Genomic DNA, 23,269 nt, shown 5'->3' with positions numbered 1-23,269 from the left:
AAACCGAAGACTTATCGATCGATAGTTAGGGGATCCCAAAACAGAAACTGCAGTTTCGAGTCATCCGCTCTTGTAACTTGCGCACTGCGCATCGCACACACACACTCGGCGGGTCTCAAAATTCTCTCGCTTTACAAAAATCTAGTTCGCCCAAAATCAATAGGCTTCTGGTCCGAGATAAGATGAATGCACATGCAAAATCTGGAGCAGATTCAATCTCGCTTTCGTGATATCGCGTGCATCTAACAGACAAACATACAGACAAATACCTATCAACATACTTACCGATTAAAATCGATAAGTAACTAGAGTTAAAATGAATAAAAGTCCATATCCTAAAATAACTCCTAGAAAACTTGATAATGTAACGATAAGAGCGGTTTGAGGGATAGCAATTCAAAACTAGCTTTCGCGCCTCCGCACTCGCCGACCGACGCTAATAAGAATGTCACGCGTTGTCTCTGCTTTGGCCTTCCGTCAAAGTGTTATAGTCACTTTGCCTTCCGTGACCCAATCGCGACACCACAGGGATATTCGAGTAAGTATGAATAATTAGGCGGTATTATATGATGAATTTTAAAACACCGGTACACAGTTTAAATAATATAAATCTCAAGATTACATTAATTTCAAACAAAAATGGGAAAAAAAAGGGAAAGGAAATGAATGCTTGCTGGCGAAGCAAAAATAATGCAAAACTCTACCAATGCTTAATATTTTATCGACACTAGAGGCAAAAGAGAGTAAACTTTGTTTTCATACACAGGTGTAGTGAGCATCGGTGAGCATTATGGTATATTCAGTATGAGGGTTTTCCTGATCTACGCTTTGCGGTATTGTGTTTTTAACGCATTGAGACATTTCTGCATTTGAGGAGTTTTAATAAAAATTGGATCATTTACAATCGCCATGTTACCGGTACCGTAATTATGGTGTTTGTATCTATACTCTTCGGGAGTACGGTGATAGGTACCGTATCTGTATATTCCTCGTTAATTTTCAGATATACTGATCTAAGAGTTTGCTACCGTCAGACCGTACCGTAGTCTATTTTTTAATTGTCAGATTGTGGACGAACTTCTCACAGGCATCGGGTCATGGAAGTCATGGATGAATTACATACTAACGGCCAAATCAACAAAGTTGATGGCAATGTAGATAATGGAGATGCATCGTTGCAGGTTGATGACACTTTTATCTCTCCGTACAATTCACCCAGTCGAGAAAACTTCCAATATAATGCAACTGCTGCACATGACTTCTTTACAAATTCATCAGAAGGAATAGTCGATGAATATTTCAATCAAATGCAAATGAAATCTGTTGAAAATAGTGGAAAAAATATCACCAATTTTGAAAGTGATATTTTGAAAGAGCTTCAAGATGTAGCACAATCTGATAACCTTATCCAATGTGATGGAAATTCAACAGAATGTAAAAACAAAGAATCTGTTATTGAAAATGGATTTGATGGTCAGTCTAATTGTATTTTTATTGGATGCAACATGCAATATTATTCAATACTAGATATTACAGTATTAGTTGAATGAAGTTCATTTAGGTTACTTGTGCCAAATTCGGTGATAGTGATAAAAAAATAATTTTTTCTGCGCATGCATTTCTAGTATATTGTTTCTTCGATGTTATCTCTTTAGTTCTTGAGTTGAATCACTTTTAATGAATAATCAGTAAATTTGATTTTATACATATCTTTTCATGTTTTTAATGCTCTCTTGCGAAGCATTATGTGATTTTGACAAATTTTGGATGGCAAAAGTTTCTATGATGCCAGTTTTTTATCAGTTATTCACTAAATTTTTTGCCTCATTTACAAATTTATATTTTATACCACAATGAAGCCGGGGATTGAATCATGTATTTGAAAATTGAAAAAAAAGGTTCTAATATTCTTGTAAAGATGTGATAATGATCCTAAACAATCATTACTAATTGCATAGTTCACGGAATTTTTACTTTCATTATTTTTCCTAATAATTCTGTGACTTAAATATCTAGGTTCAATTCAGGCTTTTCCGGATTCAAATTCGATAGGAGAAAAAAGCCAGGTAATTAATATAGTTTATGTGGATTTGGGCTCTAAAAGGCTAACTATTCCTAATTTGCTTTCACTTATTGGATGGTGTATGTATCAGTGTAACAATTTTGAAAGATATCCAAATGCTGCTGCGTACCACTATTGATTTTGGAACAACTAGTTATTAGGTATAGATATCCTTCTTCTGTGCCTTAGTGCATAATAAAATGTCTTTTCCGCTATTAGATATATTAGCCTACCCTTCAATTATTAAAGATATGATTTTAGTGAGTGAGATGTTTTTATAGTTTGATATCTTTACGGCTCAATGTTATTTTATTCAACTAAAAATTTATGAATGTTGCTTTAATTGTCATTGTTCAGGATTTTGATAAGAAAAATGATACTGCAACTGGAGATATGAATTTGGAACAGACTAATCATGTTGATTCTGATTCCCACACACCATCGGACACAAATAATGCTGAAGCCAGTCCAACTGAAACTGAAAAAGAGAAAATCATTGCTGATATGTTGGCATCGGCTCAGGAAAGTACACCAAATAAGGTGTGTCTAGTTGATTTTTGCTTCATATTTCATAAACAGAAACTTACATTAAGCTTTAATTACCGATTTATTTTGTTAATTAACATGATCAGTGGCATATTTAAAATCATAAATATTTCATGAAGTTGTTGTGCAAATTTAAACGATAGAAATTACAAAGAAATTATTCTAGGAATTATCGCACAATGAAATGGTGTCCATATCCAAGAAGATGGAAGAAGAATTTCGATCAATGGTTATAGAAGAACAACAAAAAAAGAAATTATTAATAGAAGGGGCTTCTTATTCATCAAAAACTGGTGAGAGTTGTTTTCATCATTCATCATGATTTTTTCAAATTTTTTTTATCATTTTTTAACCATTTTAATACACGTTGGGTGAAGCGGTGGGTATGGTTTTTGGGCTTGACATCCTAAATCTATGTAGGCCAAGTAGTTAGATCCATCACTGAAATTACCATGCCATGATGGAAATGGGAATGTCTCTAAAACATTTTGTGACATTCTGTTTGAAACCAGTGCAGAAATATTGTGGTTCTGTTAGAGGTGTATTTAGTTTTTGGTTTTATATATAGTCAACATGAATTTTACATTTGCAGCGAGCCTGAAGCTTTTTATTCAACACTGAAAAGATCCCCTTTTTTTTTATGTATTGCAGGATTAGTGGCATGTACCATATCATACCATAGGACATCATATTGTGAATATGCTAAATTTTTACAGATATATTTTTGTGAAGCATGATTGAATGCTTCAGCATTGATTTTAGATCATTACGGGGAATTATTTTCAGTTACATTTGGTATTGTAATACGATATAGTCAAATGGGATGTTGGCAATCACTTTAGTTTGTTGGGAATGAGGCTGATTTGAAATTCAGTTATTTAACATTTATAAAATAATAATTCAAAATATTTTAATATAGAACAAAAACAAAAAAAACTGGGCAACGCTGGATAATTGAAGTCCTTTTCTGCATTTATGCGTCAAACATGCATTGATTTGTTTAAATTTCTCTTATAAATATAACTCAGTTTAAAGTACTGTAGGTTTGAAAAGCTGTATTTAAACCTATTTTTCCCAATATTGCATTTTTAATACTAATAACATTCATTTGGTTTTTATTTTCCTGTATCACTTATTGAGCAAATCTTCTGTGTGGTTTCACAAATGAGGTATTTCAATCATACTGATGTATCTACTAGACGAGTACTACTCTTCCGACTCACTTGTACACATGTCTTTTTCCATCCAGTGTTAAATAATTTATTTTTGAATGGATTTCATGTTTTGGCTGAAAGTAAGTGTTTTTCTTGTAAGCATATTGGATGGGATCTTGCATTCAAGTACATCGCCAGGTTAATATCATATTGATTCGTGGTGATTGTAAAGAAAAATCTTATTTTGCCAGTTCCTTTGAAAAAATTGAAAAAGGTGAGATGGTTCCAGTGAAATCTATATTAATATTCATATAGCCTATTAATCTGTGTGGATCTATTTTATTGAGGATAAAAATTTGTACATTAAAATAATCTTTTGTATTAATGTGTTATAGTATTCAGCGAATCAATTTTGATATTTTGATTTGTCCAGGTTATCCAAGTTAAAATATTTCGACATATGAAGTCCATTTTTTGACTGTGCATGGGCTACTTTATAATGTGTTATTTTTCACTTAACCCTTATAATATGAATGGTATTTAGGTGTTTGCCTGTTCAGTGTTAAAAACACTTTAAATGGGGATTTTGGTACTTGTCATCGAAGTTTGATGCTTTGTCTTATTTTGTCTCAAGTACTTCATAGAGTGCTATCATCAGCTGAACTTGTATCAAATCCATAAGATTTTTACAATATTACTTTCATTTGTGAAACTTGTCATAGATGGTATATTTCTCGTGCAGAAAAAAGCCTATTATGAGCTTAGCTACACTTAATATTGATACTAAACTTGGTGCGGCGGTAAGGTCTGTTTGGCAAAAATGCTGGTTTAACGAATTTGATAATCCACCTATAATATATTGTGTTGCAGCAATGTGGGATAGGTGCTGCAGTAACATTTATGCCCGAGTAACTTTAAATTACCTTTCAGTTATGCGGCTGAGAGAAATATTTTATCGGCAATTGGAAACGTGTCGTTTGTAAAACGATGTTATTAGAATGTACCAGGCGTTAGTTAATAAAAGTGTGTATTCAGAAGAAACAAGATGCAAAATGTTGTGTAATTTATGGAGCGTATTATAAATCGTGATTGATGAAGTATCGACTATCGAGTAGCTTTTTCTGTTTGTTTCGATCATAAATGTAGTGTGGCCACTGATGACAAAATGTCATGTAGCCAGTGAAGAGTCGGTAAATGATAGTGTACATGGGGATTGACGATAGTTAGAGTCGCAAAAGTGTACAACGCACTTCGTGTGAAAATATATTGTTATTTAATGCAGAATTGTCGAAAATATAACTCGTGAGTATATATTAAAACTATATGGGATCAGGAAAGCGTAAATAAGAACTGAATTAATGTAGCGTGCGGGTGGATTATTTTACGTAAACACTCCCGATTCATTCCCGATACAATATGAGATGATGACTAGAAAGCAACTGGTAGTTTTCATCGCACCTTTGTACTTGTTGAACTAAACTATCCCACTGGGATTCAAGCCATGATGATGACAACTTTAACCCTAGCCCAGGTTATTAATATTCTCAACAGGCACAATCGTTATGTCAAGTACTGAAAGAACTTGATGATGAGCGAACGAACGACGGTGTTGATTTACTTGGCAGACGCCACATGAGGTTATGTTGCTTTCATGGGTTTGACGAAGATCACTTGATCGTCGGCTGTTGTGCACGACACACTTTTTGTCTTGTAACAGGTTCTATATTGAGGATTCAGCTTGATCATTTTAGCTCGAGGTTTGCCAGTTGCTTGTAAAAAAAATTTCGATTTGAAATTATTTCACTATTGCTTAGCGCGTATTACCCAGAGAAGTCAGGATCTAAATTGAGACAATAATGCAACAATAACGATTTATTTACCTCGTTCAATAGTGCGTATTGTTTTGTTTGAAGGAATTTTAAGATAATTGTCAGCCATTTAATTTCTCGTAACTATTGATATTAATATACTTATTTTGCAGTATTATATGATTTCGTTCGTTTTCGAACCATTGACTTTGTTTCGTATTACGCGGAGGTCACTAAGTAGCGTTCAATCGCCATTATCTGCAATCCGATAACACAATGTTCTTAAATGGTGGTTGAAAGAGTTATCCCTGGAGATTAATTGGTTAATGCGGTGGATTTGATTGTCGATATATTGAACCACAACATCCCATTTCGGTAATAATGCTTTCATCGATTCGGCAGCATATTTTTGTGTAGGAGTTTAGATTTTACCGTAGGGTAGGGATGTCATGTTTCAAGTTGGGATTTGGTTGTTTTTCAAAAGCCGACGGATTACGGCGATATCTGTCTAGGTTTCAAAAAACTACTAATAAAACTATTAATAATATAAATCTAGTATGTGAAAGATATTGGGATTTGACTTGAAATATGACGTTTTTGTCTTTTATTTTCACGCCCTATGTTTATCTTCGGCCAATGATGATGCACGGAAAATTGTACTAGTTCACAACTAGCGAATCTTTTTTTGAAATATCGCAAAGGCAATTATATTTATTTATTATAATCGGAATATTGTATAAGATTTATTTCGGAAAGACTCAACTGGTTAAAAACGACAGTTAAAGACGACTTTCATTAGTACGAACTGATACCGTGGGTCGTATATTACCGGATGATATCCTCCCAACTGCATTTGCTTGTGCTCAATGCTACGTCAACTGTACTTTCATACCTGTTCGCAATATCCCATTCTTCGATTGTGGAATTCTAAGTAGATTACGATGTTTGTAGCAACGGAGATCGCGAACTATACAAAAAAATGTGTTTTTAACCATTTTATCTGCTCTAAAGCTGATATAAATCTCGAGGGAATGCTTTGATACGTTTTGTTAAAATATTAGCGGACAATGCGCTACCTGGAATTCTTGAGATAAATCCACTCGAGTAAGTTTACAGAAGAAAATTTTTTTCTTTTTTACACATTGCAATTTTGATTCTATATATGCTGCTAGTTGCCGTTCTTGTCCACATGAAAGCACATTTTGTAAATTGATAGCGTTCTCTGTAATTGCGTCGGGATTTGATATCGCTTTCGGTCGAAAATGCAAAATATAATCGTTTATTGATTTTTAATGCTTTTCTGGAGACGGCGAGTTAGTACAACCTCACTTCTCGATTATTTTTTCGAGTCTCGCGAAGCAGAGGTTGATGCATATTTTACTTTTCACAGTCGATAGTAGAATTTTAAGATGGGGAGGGGGCTGGTACAGTTTAGCTTGAATATTTGCCAATTACGCAGAGTCTGTTTCAATAGTAATATCGGGGAAATTCTATAAATTTAAGACTATTGAATTGTTAGCGATAGCATTGTAGTGTGCAGGACTGCGTCATTAGGATTGATATGATCTATACACAAAAAAGTGCCTTTGTAAAGGAGATTTTTCTTAGTTAAACTATACACTAGAGCTGAAATTGCGCATAACGTCAACGTATGTTGTTTTTGATCGGGTTTTTCTCGTTTGGTATATCACGTCAGCAAATATTAATTTGCGCATTAGGTCTTTAGAATAGTTTCTTGAAACCTAGTGTACCTGGTTTAGTCAATCCGGGAAAATATAGGCTACGTCCGGAGCAATTTTGTAATTGTAAGTCACAAGCCCGCAGCCGAAATAAAAATCTACTAGTACTATTGTCAAATAATAAATTTTCTCAAAAATGACCGTAAATTCACCGTTTCTAATAAAAAAGTGTCTATAACTGGTCCTATAATTTTTTTTTTACAATTTACGACACCATTTCGGCTATTTCACCGTTCGTCGCCATCTCAACCGGATATCGACTTGTCCACAAGTGAATTGTGGACAGGGAAACGGGGCGTTATTTTATTGTTGGTAGGATTTTGCGAATCCCATTTAAGAAGTGGACAATGCTATTATGATGTCCATTGTTATGACATGTATATTATTCTGTTGTTGGAAACGCGTCCGCAGGCGTCTAACGTCCAGTCAAGATGTTGTCATGCTATAAAAACACATCTTATAACTCCCCCGAAGTATATAAAATGGAACACACACGTAACTCGTAACAAGTTGAAAATTGTTATTTTCGGGATCGTTCATGTTACATGTTAATTTGTTGGCGAGGAAGGTACGTAAATAAAGATGTGTGAAACTGGAAATTTTTTATTACAGAAGATTAAATATGGAATTTTGAATTATTGTGATTTTATTTATTATGAATTACATGAATGCCAGTTGTTTATAAAGGGAATCCCCAATTTTTCGTTTTCTGTGAAATATTTTGAACCGTAGCTATTTTAGTCTTGCAAACATTGAGTGCCCGTGGGACGATGTTCCATTCAAAACCTATGAAACAATTTCACATTAGAGAAGGTTGTTTTGTCTTGGCGAGTTTCTATAAATTATTCATGACTTCTAGGTCAAACGTAAGATTTCTTTATACTTTGGTTTGTGCCCGCCGTTGCAAAAACACATTTCTTGAAAGGATGCAAGTCTTACGGGTCATTGTTGAAGCAATCCCTGTGTGTGATTTTAATTAAGTTAATCAAGTATATTACACGGAACCAAAAATAAAGGAGTATGTTGTTCCTACTGCCTGTTTTCAATGGAATTTGTTCAGATAAGACAGGGAAGACCATAATACTCTATAAGTGACAATTTTTTGTTATATGTACATGTACATACTAGTACTTGTTAGGAAAAGCGGTGGTGTTTCAATGTATGATTAAATGATATTGGAAAGCAAATGGCTCTATAATATGACAATGGCCAAGCGTATGCTGCCAATGATTTTAATTTAGCTAATTTGGTATATTACACAGAACCAAAAATAAGGGAGTACCAGTAAGTTGTTTAGTCTGTTTTTAATGAAATTTGTTCAAATTAGACAGGAAAGACCATAATACTCTATAATTGACAATTTTTTATTGCATGTACATGTACATGTACATTCTAGTACTCGTTTTTCATTTATTATATTGGATTTTTTGTAACTAGCCATTATTATGAAGATGAGCTTAGATAATTGAAGATTGTTATTCAAAAACGCTACACATGTTTTCAAGATAAATAACTTATATATTTTCCAACGTTTTTCAGAATATTCAAATAATCATATTGCAACTGGAAAGATTTCATCAGAAGCAAAAACAAAGGTAATCTATTTTGCAAGTTGAAATGAAAAATAATCAGAAAATATAATGGCATCTCTGTGTAAAGGATAAAGTCCCTTTTAGTTGAGAAAATGATATAAGAGAGTATTTGCTACAATGAATTGGTGGATTACCATATATCAATATAACAATTCATCTTAATTAATTAGAAGATATACTAATAACTGGTCCGAGATAAGATGAATGCACATGCAAAATCTGGAGCAGATTCAATCTCGCTTTCGTGAGTTCGCCTGTAGCCCTGTACACTACAAACAATTCTGATTGTTAAACAAGCATACGACATCTACCTATTGCCTTTTAGCAATCATCAAGCACAGACGAAGCTGTACCGAAGCAAAACAAACCAACACCGAGAAGTTCTTTGCCTAGAAGGATTCCAACTCCACAATCAAAATCATCAACTCCAGGTCGACCTGGTTCTGCCAAAGCTGCCACCACCACTACTGCCATCACAAATAAACGACACAATACTACTCAGTCCAACAGATTGAATACTGCATCGCCTGTGAAGCAAAACAACACTGCCAGAAGCACTCCAACTACAACCAGAATTACCCCAAAGGTAAGTTTTTATTCCTTGAATTTGGAATTTGATTTTATGTACAAAGTATATATTTTATAGGCTAATTGAGGAAAACTAATAGGTTGCAAGTCATGTGAACTAGCAATTAGAATGATTTTTTGATCGTAGATAGAGGTACCATAGCCAAAGATTGCTATGAAGATTACTATAAGATAAAGTCTATTTGTTTTTATATGACTGGGGATTCTACTATAACAGTATGATTTACTTTACAGGGTACAAGCACCACACCAAAGCCTTCTTCGGCAGGGGAGAAGCGTGCCCCACTTCAGCCAACTACCTTGCGTACTAACACTCCAACACGTAAACCAACACAATCTAAAAATCATCCTTCACTCAGCACTACTCCATTGAAGGTACAGGATGCTGTATAATTCTATTATGCCTTATTATGAGAGTGCATGATGCTTCCTTATTAAAATCAGAAAATTTGAGGTAAAATAAATGGTTCTAGCGGGCCTGGAGAAAATTTACCAAGAAATGAGAGTGATGGCCTTTTAGAATTCATCAATACTAATTTGTAAATTTGAATGTTAATAGCCTGATGTCCTAAAACAGAAAATAATTTTTGTCCCAAGAGCAACGACAATTTAGCAAAATGAATCCTACGAACATGAATTAGGATGGAGGTTTGTGAATGAGGTTTCACACATTCCAAGCAATCACCATCTAAGATTAATCTGGAAAATAACCTACATCTCGATTGAGATTTGCAACTCCAGTTTTCAATAAAATAATCAAAAGAGTTATGCGTTTGAATGCATTGCTTAGATGTGTGAATTCTGTAATACATCCACTCCTGGCAATATGTTGAGATGTTTGTTTATATTTACAATGGTTCATTTTAGAACACAGTTTTAGTTTTAACTGGCCATCATGTTTGTCTTACGAGACTTCGACTTTTTATTTTTAAAATAAATTTCTTATTCAAATGCATAGCCAGCACTAAGATCTCCAAGATCTGCACCTGTTAGAAGCCCAGCATCTATTACACCCAGAACACCTAGGACTCCTAGCTCACAGGTATGAATTCTTTTTCTCAAATAATTTGTTTTTATGGTGGTATGAATTCTATAAAAAACTGTTGTTGGTTTAATTCATTGTTAAAAAGGGATAGGAATGGATTTACATATTTATCCCGGGGGAATGGGAAGCCTGTACAACGACTTAATTGGCGAAGTCCGGTTACCAATCCATGTCGTCTATGGGGTTAGCCAATTATTTGTTTCAGATGCATGGACTTGGTGGAGGAAGCCGCAACTGACCAGCAGTTATGTAAACCTACAGCAATTGAACATAATTATTTCCCAAAGGATTCAAACCTGCGAACTCACGCAGGGTAATCAGAGGTGGCGAACATATTCCTAACGCTTAGCGCGATGCGCCGCACCACCAAGCTTCATTCTGTTACCTTTCTGAGCTGAATATTGTTTGAACAATGTTGATATATACAATGAAAAAATTTCAGATTTGGCTATATGCATGACTATTTGTCCCAGTTTGTCATTATAGTTTTCAGGTTTGTAGTTGTTTAGATATACGTATCATTGTGCTAGTCAGGCAACTCTTTCCACTTTATGTGTTCCTGTCACCTGTATCATTCAACAATAGTTAAATGTATTGTTTAGTCATCAGACGGTGGCAGACCTCGTCCAAGAATGCCCGACACAAAGAATGTAAAAAGTAAGATCGGTTCAATGGAAAATACTAAACACACTCCTGGTGGGGGAAAGGTGAACATTATTCAGAACTATTTAATTTAATATACTAATTTAAATCATTTATAATGATTAACCAAATGATTTCCTATTTTGAATTTCCAGTACTCACACCCAATAATAAAACTAACTTTCTCAACATTATTTTCAGCAATATTTTGTTGCGAATTGTTGAATGTTGGTAATTTGTGTATAATTCTATATGATTGATTTAATGATTAATTTCACAATTTAATAGTATTTCGACAGTATTTTGATTTGAGTCAATAGTTCTATTAAATCTACTCATTTTTTCATTTACACATTTTATCTATATCAGTATTAGTTCAAACTGCCCTTTTCTGCATTTACTCTCTGTCCATTCTTCCCTAATTTGTAAAATAATCCCATTTTTTGAGAGGTTTGCTGAAATTTTAACTATCTCTAGGCTCCGTAACACTTTTTGCTTTGGTGAATTCCTGTCTATGATAAATCTTGTAGTTCGGATGACGAAGTCGATCATTCAATATATATTTTAGGTGAAAATTGAACACAAGAAAGTTGATTACAGTAAAGTAACATCCAAAGTTGGTTCCAAATCCAATATTCATCACACACCAACTGGGGGAAAGGTAATTGTTTCAATATTTTGCTACATTTGTTTTATTACTTCTTGTTAACAATGTTAAGTAATATTCTCAAAATCTCAAAGTGCATTTGTATCGTGGTATCCTGGTATTTTTTTCAGAGGGATTACTAATACTGTATAAAACGCTATATGAATATGAACTAAGAAAACATTATTTTTGACCATAAGAGTTTACTTAAATTATCCTGTTAGAGCAGGTGTATGCAACATTTTTTGTTGGTGGGCCATGTAACCAACTTCTGATATCTAGCTGGGCCACTTGAGAAATTTAGCGGGAGGAGGCAGGGCAAGAGGAGATAGTGCAGAGATAGAGTATCATTATTTCATTCATAATTTGGAAGTTGAAATTTCTTTGATTTTATTGCGTCTAGTATATGGAGTGAATCTTTGCAAGGGATCAATAAATGTCTTTACCCGTAAAACAAAAAATCTTGTTCAACTTTTTGAAAGAACTAAAGGGGAAATATTAAACATTTTTTTTGCAGTAATGAATTTTTGTTACTAAGCTTAATCAGTAACTACCATAGCTCTTAAATACAAGTGAAAGTTTGTACAGAGCCTTATTCAGAGAGGATGACATCAATATGAAATTTGTGTCATATAAAATTTTGTCAGAATAAAACAACAAAAACCTGTTTAACTGGCATGACACAATAATATTCTGCACAACAATATCTACCATATGTAAATTTGAGACTAGCAGTTATTCTTTTATTTCCTCATGTTATTCCACAATATATTACAATGTAATGCATAACATATTGTGCGGATATGCACTGTGCACTAAATGAATTTAATCAATATGGTATAATGCATTGAATTCTACAAAACACATTATGATTAATTATTGCGTTTTTGTGCAGTAAGTTATTGATTTTATATTACATATGCTTGATTAGATTTGCGATCAATACTTTTAAGGATATTCATGCATTTTTTTGTCACCTACCCTGACTGCCAGAGACGTAGTAATGAAATATGCAAGAAAAGAATCTATGATATATTGTTTAGATCAGTGGTTTTCAAACTTTTCGAGCCACGTTCCTTTTTTAGAATTTGTCAAGCTTCCCCCCCCCCCTCACCTCAAAAATAACTAGCTAACAATAAGCCACAAATAACATATAGTAAGGCGAAAGTCTGTTCTATTCAAAAAACAGGTTGAAAATATGTGTACATAAAAAAGAAGTGTAAACAATAAAGAAAAGTAAATATCCAAAATAAGACGAGCAGGATCAAATCTAACAAATTTGTTTATTTTTAATTAGCTCCATGCCTCCCAAAAAATTGTTCACGCCCCGAATATAGGGCACTTTTGTTGATTATTATTATTACCTATATAAAAATTTATCTTTCATCTGTTTTCGCAGATCAAAATTGAGAATAAGAAGTTGGATTACAAGAATGTTGGATCCAAATGTGGATCATTGTCGAATACATCACATACTCCTGGTGGAGGAAAGGTGATTTGATTGATTTTGTTGCTTTTAAACATGAAGTGGAAAGTGTGTTGTTGTTAGTGTTAGGATCATAAATTTTATTTCAATTTTCTGACATTTGGCTGTAGTCTTGCTGATATTGTGTTGATCTATCAGTTATTTGACCCTCCTTACCGTACGTTAAAGCATTGCTCTTATGTTCGTAGTATCAAGATTTATGTTACTAAGTTCATGCGATTAAAGCAATTTTCATAATCAACCAGGTAAAAATTGAAAACAAGAAACTGGATTTCAGCAATGTTGGATCAAAATGTGGATCCTTGTCTAACACAACTCATACACCTGGTGGAGGAAAGGTAATTTATCTCTATTAGTAAATAATATGAATATTGCTTAGAATAGCTTTATAGAAAGACAGGTTAAGAATAAGAACATCAATCAATGAAGAATGTCTGTTTGCCAATGTCTGTTTTGCTAACAGGTGAAAATTGAGCACAAGAAATTGGACTTGAGCCATGTCAGTTCCAAATGTGGTACCTTCAACAACTTAACTCATACTCCTGGAGGTGGAAAGGTAGTGGCTTAAAGCTTGAGTGTCATCGTCTTTGTACAGCTCCTATGCCTAGAATTTTTGGGAAGTATTTTCCATGGGATGGTTATGGTATGAATGTTCCCTCTTTCACTTCATAAACATCATGTTTGTGGTTTGGACATTTTTTTTTTGATTTGTCAGATTTGAATATGATTGGGTTCGGTTTACATCAATCAGTTCATTTGATATAGTGCTGAGCCTGAAGTCTAAAAGTTTATAATACGCCAGAGTTTCTGTAGTCAAAAAAATTTTTTTTTTAGGGTTGAAGTCAAAATTTCTTTAAACCTGGTGCCAATAGCTGTTGTTGCTACACAAGACTTCATCGTCCTGATTTTTAATTTGTGGATGAATTTTATTGGATGTGACATTAGATGCAAATCAGACATATTACTTTCCATCGATGATGTCGTCAAAACTAACAGTATTACACTAACTAATACATTAGTAATTATCCTCAATGTGATTCACATTGTAATTCGTAATCATGATTATTTTGATGATTTCAAGGTCAAAGTTGAAAGCAAGAAATTAGACTTCAGTAATGTCACATCTAAATGTGGATCAAAAGACAACATGAAACATACAGCACAAGGTGGAAATGTAAGTTGTGTCAGATTTATAGCATTAGCATGATTTGTGTTTGGGTGTGTGTGACCATTGTTGGTGTGACTGTAAAGAGTGTATGGTGTTTAATAATGATTTGTAATGTGACTGTAGTCATTTATCAAATTTATTTTTTCTGTAAATTTATAATATATTGTTTACAATTTATACTATCAATTTTTGTTGATTTAGTAATGGTACTATTATTTCTGAAGTTCTCAAACTAAACATTTTGGTAAGTGACCTAATTTCTTAATCAGTAAAAGTGCTGGATTAGTGTCACTGGAGAAGATAGGGTTTAAAATCTAAATGTATGACTGTTTTCTTCCGTGATGTCGATCATATGATATCTATTTAATTATCAGCACCAACCATTTACACCGAAGTTAATGAGACAAATTTTCAAGCATATTTCAGTTATTTTAAATATTTTTATTTTCAATAAGCTGTTTTATTTTGATTCTGGAAATTTGGTAAAAGGGAGATATGTACAAAAGACTATTACGTTGGTATTTTCATGTTGGTTGTATAGCTTTTCATCTCGCTGGGCTGCTTATAGTAACAACAGAATGCATGCTGGTGTTAAAACCTCCGCACTGCAATCATTATTCTTGTATTGAATAGATGTTATTCATAGTTGCTGTTTTGTTGAATTTACTTGTGCGACTTGCATTTATTACCTTTGGTATTTGGTAGTTGTCAGTTCTGAAACTGAAAGAATCGCCTTTCAATCATCTTCAATATTTAAACCTGGTGCTTGTAAAAGGTGACAGTCAAAAAAAGACGACGTTCCAACTATGAAGGAATCACATCGAAAGTTAAAAGTTTTGACAATGTGTTGTTCAGGCCTATATCTATCTTCTCAGGTATTTTCTAAAAGGTCATTTTCTTGTCATAATTCTACTTTGACGACCAACAATAGGATTTGAAGAGTAAAGAAACTGAAACAATGTCAACTCATCTTTAACATGGCATGACGGATAATCAGTCTTTGTTGTTTGCAAAAACTTTAACTCGTTTTGTGAGGCTTTCCTAACCCAACTTTATTTAATGTTATGCCTGAAAATGCATGTTTTGTGGAACAGTATGATATTCCTCCTTTTTGTATTCGTCTTGCCAAATGCAGTTCTATTCGCAATTTAGTTCGCCTTTTGTAAAGATATGTGATGTCTTATGGAGATTTGTTGTATTGTTGAATTTCCAGTCTCTTCTCTATTTGTCTTCAAATTTCCAACATCTTGTGGATGTGCCTGAAAAGCTCTTTTCTCTTCTGTATTCAACTGCTTGAAGTGACTAATCTCAGCATGTATAACAATGCTCTGAATATTTCTGATATTATGGATAAGTAAAGATTACAATCAAACAATGATGACATTACTTCTTTTGGATGAAACCAGGTGAAGATATTCAACAAAAAATCAAAGTTTGACAACGTTTCTGGAAGAGTTGGAAGTCTTCATAATGTTAACCACACTCCTGGTGGTGGGAAGGTTTGATTGTCGTTGTATTCATTTGTCGTCGTCTAGTCATCATGTTTTTGTTAAGTCTAATGATTGTTTATCATACAGACGATTACAGTATTCCTTGGCGAACACATTTTTTCAAAATGGGTTTTTAAATATTCAAAGTCTATAATAAATTCTCAGAAATAAATATTTTTTTATCTGAAAATTATTTATTAGGTAAGTGTCTTCTATGCGACATTCATCAGTTTGCTTCCGAAGACATAATGTTATTTTGTTAGTTTGTCTTTTTTCAATACAATAGATATTGATTAATAAATGTTAAGTAATAAGTACTAACTAGAGATGTACCGATGTATCGGGTATCGGTATCGGCAATATCGGCCATTTTTTCGGTATCGGCCATGTATCGGTATCGGTTAGATTAAGGCCGATATTTCCGATATATTTACCTTTTTGATATGGTCCAGAATGTTTTAAAAGATAAGTTGGAATACTACTTTTTAATTTATTTTTTGTCTGGAGAGATCGTGAGCTATGAGCCATACATGTCCCTACCCCCGCGAGAGAATAGGATTCACGTATTTTTAGCTATTTTCGCTGTCAAATTTTTATATTGACATTTTTAATATTACATAGTAATTATGAAGAAATATATCAACACGGCACATAACAAAAAGCAATTAGGCGCCCAGTTTTAAATCATACAGTGGAATTGGGGTCCTTATTAACGGCACATGGACTTTTGGCACGGGTATAAATTCTGACTGTTTGTCGTCAAGTACGAGTGTCATTTAGTCCGACGACATCGATAAACTAAATTCCGACACAATTATCCCTCTACGCAGATATTAATTTTGTTTAACTACACAATTTCTTTATAGATATATTGACATGACCGCCTAGCCCCAGAGGGCCTAGAGTCCTAGACTGTCTCAAAATATATGATGGCAATTGTATAATAATATAAAATAGTAAAGTAAGAAAACATCCTCGACGGTTATATGTAGGCCTTCTTTTGGTCGGTGCTGATTGATATTCTTTCATGTTGGCTTTGACTTATTGCGTCGACGATTACGATTAGCCACGAAATAAAATATTTGAAAAATGCTTTTAATTCGAACGTAGGACGGCGGCTCTAGAATGTGTGGGTGATATTTGATATTCTTTTAAACACGAATAACGATATTCGAAGGTCGCGATATTAACATTAAATTCAAATTGGACATCCCGGCCGAGATTACTAGCGTTACTGTACAGTGTATCTTAATCAGTTAAAGCAAACACCAAACATTAATTTCATATTATGTGATATATCTTTATTTCGATCTGAAATAATGTGTTCTATGAACAACGCTCAAAGACTATTGTTTTAACCCGTCTGCCCTACACAGCACACCTAATTAAGTAATATTTATATCGGCTTTTTTAGCTGGTATCGGATCGGTATCGGTATCGGCGACAAAAGTGGTATCGGTACATCTCTAGTACTAACATAAACTTTAGGGGGTGATTATTGTTTCAAATATTAATGAAATATTTGAAACATTATTCTTCAAACATTGCTCATTTATGTAATCTCTTCCTTTGCGTTCTATCTGATTGTTGCTCATCATAAATGATTTTCAATCTCTTGCTCTTCTTTATTTCATATACTTATGCCTATGCAAATATATTTCGCAATAGTGTCACTTTTTTTTTACTATTCTGTCATCATCAAGTAAAATAATATTTTTATGATAAAATTGCGTAATGTCATCTTGCTGGTATGAATCAATTTTAGGTCATTGTGTTTCTCATGCTGGTGTTCCTAGCTATGCATAGCGGTAGTAAATAATCATTTAATATATACAGGTGGATCTTTAATTTGGAGTTAACTTCAAGCACGAAACATTATGCACAAATTGGATGTGATATATTGTTTGCATTATAGACATTGCACCATGAAGAAAGCAGCAACTGTATCTTTAGTGTTTGCTGTCAAAACTAGTTTTAAAACCGGCTTCTATTTTTTTTCCTTTAGGTCAAAATACATCATGAAAAAATTGACACCAGCAAGGTGCAGTCGAAAGTTGGAAGCAAGGACAATCTAACACACACACCTGGCGGAGGAAAGGTAAATCTCTTTGTTTGATAGGAAAAAGGCTTGCAAGATATATAGAGTTGGGTGCGGAAATTACCGGTATGTCAAAATCAATCTGTATTCTTCAGAAAATAATTTATTTTGCTAATCTTCACTGTTTTGTCAATGTGATGGTTTTCTCCCAATATGTATTTTTTTAAATTTTAGGTTAAAATTGTCAGCAAGACGCTCGATTTGACAAACGTTAAATCAAAATGTGGTTCGTTAGATAATGCGGATCATATTGCTGGTGGAGGAGATGTACAAATCTTTGATGAAAAACCTCTGTTCAAAGATACTGCAAAATCAAAGGTATACAACTTGTGTTGAATCACTTTATTGTTTTGAGTATTTGAGTGCAGGAGATGCTTGCAATGCAATTCTGAGCTGAATGAAAATTCATCTTAACCTATTCGAAGGTTGAACTAACCAAGTCCTAGTAAAAAGCGCTCGAAATTTGACATCTGTGGTGGGTATACGGATAGCGGCACAGTCGAAGAATGCCTGGATACATGATTAAGTTTGCTGGTGACAATGCTGTATTAAAATTCCATATGAATTCAACAAGTCTAACCAAGTGATGCATACATCTGGCTTTTTTTGGCAAATTTTAGCCATCTCCCTAATTCGTGCAGTTCTTCCCAATATTAGTTGTTTTCTTTCAAAGGTGGGATCATTGGAGAATGCTGATCATATAGCAGGTGGAGGTGATGTGAAGATATACGATGAAAAACTAAACTTCAATGAAACAGCTGCACCAAAAACTGCTACTGGTTTCAATGGCACAGGAAGCATTGGATGTAAGATATGTTTAAAAAGCGGCATTTTTCAAGTATATTCTTTAGAGTTGTTTTCAAAAAGTGGCAAATAACATGAATTCTTTTTTCAGCTTCTGGATCGATTTCGTCAACATAATCTTTGGGCGTTAAGAAGTATTTTTTACAAAACTGGAGGAGGTACAAGAAAGAGATGTACAATAGCATGAAACATGTTTTGATATGACAGATTTCAATTATTTGTTTGAAGTTTTTGCAATTTTATTATGGTACCAATTACTGATTTTTTAAGCTGTAAATGTGTTTTTGTTACTTTTGCTGGGAAAGAGACATGATAGATTTATAAAATTTGCTTGTTCTTTATGATATAAATCGGTGCTCAACTAATTTTGTTCTGTTCTCCCACTATCAGAACTCAGGTTCTGTAATTCATTTACTCGCATCAGCTGATTCTTGCATAACAACGTTTTGACATTTTTGCGGGAAGCTGACTGCCCAGCAACAATGATTCAAATAGAGAATTTTGTGGTTACTGAGAACAAATAATAAATCGTAAACCCTACTAGCTGAATATTTTAATATCAGAACTAGAATTGATGTGCTTAAGCCCAACATCTCAACTTTCATCAGATCCGTACACTTGCCTTCAATTTATGTCACAAAATCATATGAATATCTGTATACAACTAACACGCATGATACATAAACTTGTTTAATCATACTGCTGCTCAGGAATTGCACAAGTATTTCAACATTGTGGTGATTGTCTCTACTTCTTGTTATTTTAGTGTCGAAATTTATTTGTTTTCTTTTTGTTCCATATATGTCATATTAGGAATACTTGTAGTACATGTAATATGTGGGAAATTTTGGGTCCGTTAAGCTTGTGACACGAAGCATTGTTCAATGAATGCTTATATTGTATTCATAGACTTATTGGTAACTGTCCAAATGTGAAAAATACCGCATTCCCTAGCAAATGAGTCTATCCGTTTCAGTATATAACCATCCAATAAGGGAGGGCAAAAAAATTGTTTCTCAGTTGGTCAGTTCAGCACACTCACAGAATTGACATGTGATAAGTACTGCATTGTACGTTAATGGGTTAGTTAACAGCTGAGCTGTGCAGTCTGGTGTCATTTCATCCCTGAATGGGCAGAACAAATCACTTCATCTTGGCGTAGCCTTTTAATTTTTAAGTAAGTTTTAAAAAAAAAAAAAGAGATATATTACATGTGAGTACATAATCAATTCACAGTAGCTGTGATCGGCAGACCCTTCGGCTTGGAATATAAAACACAAATCATGCTTGACAGACCCTAGAAAAAATGAGCGTAGCTACTCAATAAGATGTCCCACTCTAAAATACGCTATCTCAAATTACGTCACATTCTTGTAGTGTGAATTTTTATTTCAACTTTCCATACATAAACTACGATATGATTGGCTTTTTATTTTTTTTAGTAAGATTCCCCCCCATATGGTGTTAATAAATCGTCAACAAATTTATGTAATATTGCTCATCTTCATTCCATGGTGAATTATTGCTGAAGAACATGAAATAGATTGCTTACTTTGCCATTTATATTCTCAAGGTGTCTAAATATTTTTGTAACCCAAATGTCAATCAGATGTAGGGAAAATTGCACATACACAAAAAATTGAATTACTGCTGCTGGTCATCATAAAAGACTTGTTTTATTAGTATTTTAGATCTTGTAATACTTTACTTTTTAATGTTTAAGGGTATCAGCATTGTTCGATTTGTAGATGACCTGCTATTGTTGCAAAATAAAATTTTATTTCAAAATATTTCATGTCTTAAGTCTTCTGGGATAAAACACAAAGTTGTAGATAGCAGTTTCTGTGATTTCGTCAATCCTTGAGATCTTGTGGTTAAAAATGAATGCCAAAAGCATTATACACCTTTTTGTCTTGACTTTGGGATAATCGGTCAAGGCTGAGATAACCAAATGGCTTTTCATTCTGTTATGGCGTCTTTCGCAAAGCCGTAACAAGCTTATCATCTCTCTTCCCAACGAATGTCATGGTTTTTTTCTGGTAATAATCGCTCATGAATTCAATATTTTCAATGACATCCGTCAGTAAATGAGCTCTGGTTACAGACGATCCTGAAAATGAATAACATTAGAAAGAAACAGAAGATGAATGTTGTTAGGTGTATATTGAGATTGTGTTTAGTTACCTGGAGCATCAAAGGCGATGTTTGTGAAATGTATATGGAGGTGGTAGTAAGATGGTTGATAATGGAAATATATTCTTAACTTGTGTTTCTTCACTCCATACTTTTCCTGTATTGCATCCTACGTAAAAGAAAAATCGTCCTTAAGTCTTGTTCTATTAATAAGCTTCAATTGATTTCCAAAACAAAATTGTCACCTCTCCACGTTGCTTTATGTTCTTCAGTAGTGGTAAATGATCTTTATTCAAATCACGAAGTGACTTTAAATCATGTCTGTGAACAAGAGCTGGGAAGAAAAAATATGTGATGCACCATATAAGAAGCTTCTGTTATTTGGGATGTTAATCCTTAAAATACCAGCATAAATAAGCCATATGTGATAACCATTAGAAAATCCCACTGTGGCATATGGCAGCCATCAGAAGCAATGAATATACAAATTATTCTCTAAAATTGGCTACACAAAATATTAAATTTCAAGGATTGTGAGGATCAAACAAAAACAAGGAAAATTTTGCATACCCATCAGATATAATGATTCTATGTCTTTCAGGTCCCATTTCATATCGGGGAGAAGAATGAATCCTATTTCAGGATCAGGATCTTCAAATACAATCCTTTCGGATTCGCTTTTCTTATCCAGAATGTTGAAAACCCACTGTGAAAAAAACATACCATAAATAGATGGGAATATTATGTAATATTATTATTTCTGAAATATAAAAACATACTTTTTTATATAAAAGTAAAAAGATCAGACTATTGCAATTGTTCTACATAGGTGATATATAAAAAGAAAAATTATTTTCCAACTGCTATTTACGATTTATGTACAACATACTTTTCTCATATAAGTTGCATGCAAAACTATACTTGTGCAAAGCAAACAATGCCTGTCATAAATAATTTGTTGTGCTTGCCATTAATTAAAGATTATGTTATATAAAGGTGTGGCCCACGGATTCTCCCAGTTATTTGAATGTGCCTCTCCTGTATTAAAGGTTGCACACACCTGCTCTATGGTATTGTCAATTCTGAATGAAACCTATAATTTTGTTTTCATATGCTTTTAATCATACTTGCACACTGAATCGATTTTCTTCTTTCAAATATGGCAGTGTGATTTGCTTGTAGTCATCGCCAGTTTCCTCTATTACTTCAACTTCTTGCTTTGTGTATTTTTCTATGTGCTTTGTGGTTGCTGGATATATCACAGTTGTCTAAAATTAACAGATGAGAATAATAATAATTGACAGAAGCAAAAAACAAAAAAATATCATTTTATGATTTCAATTATTATTAATAGTACATTACTTCAAAGCACTCAATTTCGAACATATAACTCGTTAAATACATTTCATATCCCAAACCATTCAAATTGTCAAGTTCATTCAAACTCCCTTTTGAAAGTTTACTTTTATTTGAATGCTCTATCCTTGCTCTCAACACCACCATTAAAAAAAGGTTGAAGTGGTCATCAGGCAAAGATGAAATCGCATTTTTAAAGTAGACTACCTTAATTTCTGTGTGCGGTGAAGTGGGTACTGCTGCATATGTACTGTAGATATCATTTAATAAATCTTGGCGGAGCTTTGTTTCTTCGGAAAATAGAGATTTCAAGCCCTTTGGTGATGTGTCAAAAGGCCTTTTTTCCAATATTACAACTAGAAAATAAGAAGATAAATTGCTCTTTTAAATAAATTGAAAAATGTTTAAAAGGTGATTGTTATAAGGTATTTTGGAGTGCCTTTTATTGCGTTACACATAAACCATAAAGTTAATTAAGCCATGAAATGTAAATGTTGAAAATAAAATTAACCTGCGTCTTTGTTGTCTTCTCCAACTTTTCCATGGAGAAATACAAGTTTCTTTTCCTTTACTTCATTTAGGACGACTGGATTTTTCAATCGATGGAAAGGATGTAGCTCCACATCAATCTTAGCTAATTTAGGCGATGGTTCATCTTCCTCTTCACCCATAATCAAACTTCGGCGAACCCAAACACCAACCTTTCAACCACAATATGCTTAAACGAGAAAACTAATTTTGGTACTTTCCAGGGTCATGACCCCTTGAAGCGTGCGCATGAAAGACATACCATACACCGAATCAACTGAGATAAATAACCTGAGAGTGTTGGCGTATTTGTGTGCCAATAGAGGATTTGTCCTGTGGCAAACGACGTTTGAATCTCACACAATGACCTTAGGCATGTTTGCA

General features: G+C 33.7%; 2 protein-coding genes across 5 annotated transcripts; one reads left to right on the top strand and one right to left on the bottom strand.

Moving 5' to 3' along the window:
• Positions 1-854: 854 nt before the first annotated feature.
• On the top strand, positions 855-20,658 carry LOC120342339 (uncharacterized). 4 transcript variants are annotated; one of them, XM_078111265.1, is made up of 19 exons: positions 856-1,473; positions 2,017-2,066; positions 2,420-2,602; positions 2,775-2,901; positions 8,849-8,904; positions 9,227-9,487; positions 9,724-9,864; positions 10,448-10,531; positions 11,137-11,241; positions 11,745-11,837; positions 13,222-13,314; positions 13,554-13,646; positions 13,772-13,864; positions 14,390-14,482; positions 15,883-15,975; positions 17,972-18,064; positions 18,239-18,382; positions 18,738-18,870; positions 18,960-20,658. In XM_078111265.1, the coding sequence occupies exons 1-19, from the start codon at positions 1,098-1,100 to the stop codon at positions 18,983-18,985; spliced, it is 2,337 nt and encodes a 778-aa protein (XP_077967391.1). In that variant the 5' UTR covers positions 856-1,097; the 3' UTR covers positions 18,986-20,658. The 4 variants fall into 4 exon arrangements, with proteins under 4 accessions (XP_077967393.1, XP_077967391.1, XP_077967394.1 ...); XM_078111267.1 differs by lacking the exon at positions 13,772-13,864 and having other exon boundaries at positions 855-1,473; XM_078111266.1 differs by lacking the exon at positions 15,883-15,975 and having other exon boundaries at positions 858-1,473.
• LOC144421072 (m7GpppX diphosphatase-like) lies at positions 20,330-23,174 on the bottom strand. Its single transcript, XM_078111269.1, has 7 exons — positions 22,869-23,174; positions 22,565-22,713; positions 22,129-22,269; positions 21,572-21,707; positions 21,247-21,335; positions 21,053-21,170; positions 20,330-20,978 (listed from the first exon to the last, which is right to left on the bottom strand). The coding sequence occupies exons 1-7, from the start codon at positions 23,026-23,028 to the stop codon at positions 20,836-20,838; spliced, it is 936 nt and encodes a 311-aa protein (XP_077967395.1). The 5' UTR covers positions 23,029-23,174; the 3' UTR covers positions 20,330-20,835.
• Between the last annotated feature and the right edge of the window lie 95 nt (positions 23,175-23,269).

Source organism: Styela clava, chromosome 3 (genome assembly GCF_964204865.1).
Source record: "Styela clava chromosome 3, kaStyClav1.hap1.2, whole genome shotgun sequence".
NCBI lineage: Eukaryota > Metazoa > Chordata > Ascidiacea > Stolidobranchia > Styelidae > Styela > Styela clava.
The sequence above is the reverse complement of the archived record's forward strand: the minus strand, read 5'-3'. Positions and strand labels throughout refer to the sequence as shown.